The 5,285-nt window shown below is 36.9% G+C and overlaps 1 protein-coding gene across 1 annotated transcript; it reads right to left on the bottom strand.

Annotated features, from left to right (window-relative positions):
• Positions 1-326: 326 nt before the first annotated feature.
• Positions 327-4,894, bottom strand: LOC112462864 (uncharacterized protein K02A2.6-like). Its single transcript, XM_025028928.1, has 5 exons — positions 4,250-4,894; positions 3,853-4,102; positions 3,318-3,753; positions 2,870-3,227; positions 327-425 (listed from the first exon to the last, which is right to left on the bottom strand). Exons 1-5 carry the CDS (start codon positions 4,892-4,894, stop codon positions 327-329), a joined length of 1,788 nt encoding a protein of 595 aa, XP_024884696.1.
• Positions 4,895-5,285: the final 391 nt, after the last annotated feature.

The following is a 5,285-nucleotide window of genomic DNA, read 5'->3' as shown; positions in this document are numbered from 1 at the left end:
CAAAATGCACTGTTTTTATCGGCTCTGTTTTCTATTATCTCCGAGCATACGCAGCACATATTATTTAGCTTTCTTGACTTTGTTTTTCGCCCACTGCTCGTCGAAGGCTGCGATTCTGACTCCGTTTTTCGCCCACTGCTCGTGAAGACTGCGGTTCTGATTGCGTGGCATTTTTTTGAGCCTCTCTTTCTCGGCGTAGTGGTAATGGTCGATTATTTTGTCGTGTTTGCATATGGATAATGTTCGATGTCATTTGAGAAAGTCAGTTAGCCGGTCTTCGAACCATGGTATCTAATACAGATTCAATTTTTTAGCAAATTCAAAGGCTAAACCACGAGGGTTTCTTTCGCAGATAGCCCAAAGTACATGTTGTTGCAACGTACTAGGTATTCCATCAAAGTAGCTTCACTTTCAGAGTTCATAACCTGCAATTTAAAATTAAGACGTTGCATAAATATGAACTTGGCTGAGCAGAGTGCATGCGCTAAACTCAAAAAATTTATTTACGTTATTCACCGTGGATCCTTCGTGATGTCGTACGGCCACATCATCCAAATGTGCTATATCATTATCATTCTTTCTCAGCCAGTCGGCTAACGTAGAGCTCGGAACGCCAAATTTTTTGCGGTTACTTTTATCTTAATATTATCTTTCTCTACCGCAAGAACTGCCTTCTTAATCTGCTTCTTGTCGACGGTGTAATATTAGTATCTGAACTAATATAAATGTGATTAATTGTGAGGACTCAAATAATGCACACGTGTATACTATAAGACTCAGTTTATTGCTCTGTCCCGCCAGGCTCTCCCTGTCGTGTCTGCCGGTAAGTTCGCATGGTATTCCTTAAGGCGGGTTCTCAACTGCCTAACATTCCCCTTTTTCAGATTATGTTCTTACACTTATAAGTTTAATCTATCCGGTGGTTTTATCTTCCGCTTCTAGTGGTAGTCGGATTGCTTATCTCTAATTCACTTTCTGATGCTATGCTATTTTCTGTTTCTGACTCGGTCTCCCCCTCTACTCTCTCTGCCCTGTCGCTTTCTATTTCAATAAAACATTTCCTTGTTTCCTTTTCCTCCTCTTTACCCGGAGTGTTAAACAAATAATGGTTCCTAGATACTCTTCTATTTACAGCATGCTTAGCTACTTTTATAAATACTCTATTTCTGATATACTCAGAACCATTATCTGTTTTTACACGGTATGTTCTATCTCTAACTTTCCGTATTACAATTCCCGGTATCCAATTACCTTTTGGTTTTAGCTGTATTGCTACTCTACTTCCATTTTTTATTTCTGTCAACGACTTCGTTCCTTTCTTATTATAATAATGCTGTTGTATTTTTTGGTTATCCTTAACTGCTTTTCCTATCTTTTCCCTATCTACTAATTTGGGTATTAACTCCTCGTTAATACTTGGAACTGTTGTTCGCAACTTTCTGCTCATCAAGATTTGGGATGGTGAGAAATTCTCAAAGATTGGCATGTTTCTGTAATAAAGAAGTGCCAAATAAATATCTTTTCTTTCTTCCAGAATTTTTTTAAACATGTTCTTAGCTGTCTGTACGTTCCGTTCAGCCATTCCATTAGATTGTGCATATGTGGGAGAGGTAAGGATATGGGTAAACTCCCAATCTCTAGCAAATTCTTTGAATATATGTGACGAAAACTGTGGTCCTCCATCACTTATTACTGTTAGTGGTATGCCGTGCCTTGCAAACATTGCTTTTAGGATTTTAATTATTTTGTAACTACTACTATCTTCTGTTACTTCTTCTATTTCTATGAATTTAGAATAGTAATCAATTACAAGAAAATACTTTTTCCCCTGTAATTCAAACAGATCACATCCTACTTTATTCCACGGCAACATTTTAATTTCATGTGACTTTAGACTTTCAGACCTTTGCGAATTTGAGTATTTCACACATATATGGCACGATTCTATCTTTTGTATGATTTCATTGTTCATTGTCGGCCAGTAAACCGACTGTTTCGCGAGGGCCAAACATTTTTTAACTCCAAAATGATTGTAATGTATTTTGTCCAAAATTTCCTTCCTCAACCTATATGGTATTACTAGACTGCAACCCTTAAAGATCAGTTCGTCATTTATAGTTAGTTCTTCTTTACATTTAGCATATGGTTTTATAGAATCTTTTAATTTTTTATGATTTTTTGGCCAACCATTTATGATAACTTTTTTTAAGTCATTTAATTCTTCGTCCTTTTGTGTCTCTACTTTAATTTCTTGTAATTTTTCCTTTGTAACATTAAGTTCTGACACTACTAAACAAACTTGTGCCTGTATTTCATTGTCAAAGTATTCGTCCGTCTGATCTTTAATGTACGCCCGCGATAACGTATCTGCAATTATTAACTGCTTTCCCGGTTTGTATTTTAATATAATATAATTGTGTACTTGTAATAGCATACGTTGCAACCTAGGAGGGCATTTATTAAGTGTTTTCTTAAATATTGAAATTAGCGGTTGATGATCTGTTTCAACTACTACTTTTTTCCCATAAATATATTCATGAAACCTACTTAATCCGAAACATATTGCTGCCATCTCCTTTTCAATTTGAGCGTATCTTTGCTGTGTATCAGTTAATGCTTTCGAGGCATACGCATACGGTAAGTTATTTTGTAACAAGACCGCCCCTACTCCTGATTTGGAACTGTCAACTGAGACTACTGTTTCTTTATTAACGTCAAAAAATTGTAACACTGGTCTGTTTATTAATTTATTTTTTAAAGACTCTAGTGCTTTTTCTTGTTCCGGTCCCCACGTAAAAAGTACATCTTTTTTTAAAAGATTTCTTAAGGGTTCAGTTTCACATGAAAAATTAGTTATAAATTTACTCACATAAGTTAACATTTCCAACACACGTTGTACATCTTTTTTACACTTAGGAGTTTGCAGTTCTTTAATAGCTGTTACTTTGCTTTCATCTAACGCGACACCCTCAGCACTAATAATATGCCCCATGTACTTGACATTACTTTTACCAAACTGACATTTACTTAAGTTAAATTTGACTTTGTTCCTTTTGGCAGTTTCTAAAACTTTCCTTAGTCTTTCATCGTGTTCCGCTTTGTTTTTCCCCCAGACAATAACATCATCTATGTATTGTTCACAACCTTCACAATTCTCAAAAGTTTGCCTAAATTTCTCCTGAAATACTTCCGGAGCTGATATCAAACCATATGGCATTCTCAGAGATCTATACCGACCAAAAGGAGTTGAGAAAGTGCATAAATATGAGCTTTCTTCATCTAATCGTATTTGATAAAATCCGCTCGTCGCATCTAACGTGCTGAAAACCTTAGCTCCGTTTAATTTAGCTGTAATTTCATCTAACGTTTTAATTAATTGTTCGCGTTTTATATTGTTATTTAAGTCCTTTGGATCCAGACAGATTCTCAGACTGCCATTAGGCTTGCGTGTAATGACCAGAGGATTCACCCAATCCGTAGCCTCTTCCACCTTTTCAATTATTTTCAGCTTTACTAGTTCATCTAAACATTCTTTTAATTTAGGTAATAGAGATAGAGCTACTCTGCATGTCGGATGAATTACTGGCTGCGCGTTTTCTTTTAACTTTATATGATATGGCTTTGAGAAGCAGCCAATTCCCGAGAAAATCTCTTTATACTCCTTCACCAAATCCTCATAAGTGTTGCTATCATTTATACTTTCCAACTTCTTTATGATATTTAATTCTAAACATGACGATAATCCTAAGATCGCTGGAGTATTAGTTTTGACAATATAAAAATCTAGTTTAAAAATTCTGTTATTTTTCTTAGCATTAATTGTACATACACCCCTGACTTGTAACTTATTACCCGTGTATGACTTGAGCATTGTATCAGTTGGTTTAACTCTAATGTTACCTAACCTTAACGACTTTAAGTGTTCTACTGACATTACATTACACATTGCCCCTGTATCTACTTTGAATTTAATTCTTTTCTCGTTTATTTCTAGTTCTGTTAACCAGACATGTTTCTCGCTATTATTTTCAATCGCTCCTATGAACAGATATTCTTCATTATCCTGGGATGTAAGAGTGTCTACTTTCTTCTCATCCTTATCCTGAATTTTATTTACTTTCTTTTTATAGTTACTTTTACATACAATTGCAAAATGATTTTTTTAATTGCATTTTGTGCAAAATTTTCCATAAGCCGGACAATTATTTAAATTGTGATTCTTGCCACATTTCGTGCACTTAACGATTACTTTCTCTTTGGCTTTGTAGACACTTTTACCTCCCCCTGCCTGTATCTGACCTAACTTTTTCTGTGATTTAATTAAGTCTACTGTTCCCGTTGCTTCCCCGGTGGCTTCCATCTTCTTGCTCTGAATTTTCGCCTTCTCCATCACTTTGCATTGGTGAATGGCCTGTTCCAACATCAGTGAGTCATCCTGTAGTAGCTTCTCCCTCATCTCGTTGCTGTTGACTCCGCAGGTGATCATGCATTTAATTAAGCTGTTCTGTACATCCCCTAGTTTGCATTTCTGGGCTTGTTCTGTGAGCTCTACCACGAACTGTCCCAGTGACTGTCCGCCTTTCTGTCTCATCGTAAAGAATACGTATCTTTCATACGACAGATTTTCCTTAGGTAGAAAGTGTGCTTCGAATTTGTCGAGTAATATGGGTAGTCTGTCTCTTTCATTCTCTGATAGAGTAACGGTTTTATATATTTTAAAACCTTCCTTCCCTATGTAGTGTAGAAGCTGGGCACATTGCGTTTCCTGTGGCTTCTTCGACACCTCCGAAGCTTTCAGGTAGTTCTCGAATCTGCTGCGCCGCATCTGCCAGTTTTCTGCAACGTTCCCCGACATTCTCATAGGACTAATGCCTCTTGCACTTGCATCTCCCATTTTATTTGCTTCCTTATATAACCGAGTCTTCTTTTCCCGCCAGTACGCGGTTTTTATTTTTAGGTTAGCTTACTTGCCGCCCTTTACTACGTTGCCAGTCCTCTCCTCTATACCTTTACTTTGTCTGATTTATATTCTGGCTACTTGCGACTGCGCCATGTAATATTAGTATCTGAACTAATATAAATATGATTAATTGTGAGGACTCAAATAATGCACACGTGTATACTATAAGACTCAGTTTATTGCTCTGTCCCGCCAGGCTCTCCTTGTCGTGTCTGCCGGTAGGTTCGCATGGTATTCCTTAAGGCGGGTTCTCAACTGCCTAACAGACGGCAGCCGTTTTGCGATAGTACGTGCGTTCCATTTTTCTGCATTTGAGAAATACAAT

This window comes from Temnothorax curvispinosus, unplaced genomic scaffold (genome assembly GCF_003070985.1).
Source record: "Temnothorax curvispinosus isolate PA1 unplaced genomic scaffold, ASM307098v1 QBEX01012861.1, whole genome shotgun sequence".
Classification (NCBI taxonomy): domain Eukaryota; kingdom Metazoa; phylum Arthropoda; class Insecta; order Hymenoptera; family Formicidae; genus Temnothorax; species Temnothorax curvispinosus.
Note: the sequence above shows the minus strand (reverse complement) of the source record. Positions and strands in the feature narration are given on the sequence as shown.

Bases quoted from the DNA above. Each gene is read 5' to 3' on its own strand.
- LOC112462864 (XM_025028928.1), bottom strand. From the start codon at position 4,894: ATGGGAGATGCAAGTGCAAGAGGCATTAGTCCTATGAGAATGTCGGGG. The intron at 3,754-3,852 runs GTAATAAGTTAC...CTAATACTCCAG, and splicing joins AATGCTCAAGTCATACACGG to CGATCTTAGGATTATCGTCA. The intron at 426-2,869 runs GTGAGTAAATTT...TTTAAATTGCAG, and splicing joins TGTTGGAAATGTTAACTTAT to GTTATGAACTCTGAAAGTGA.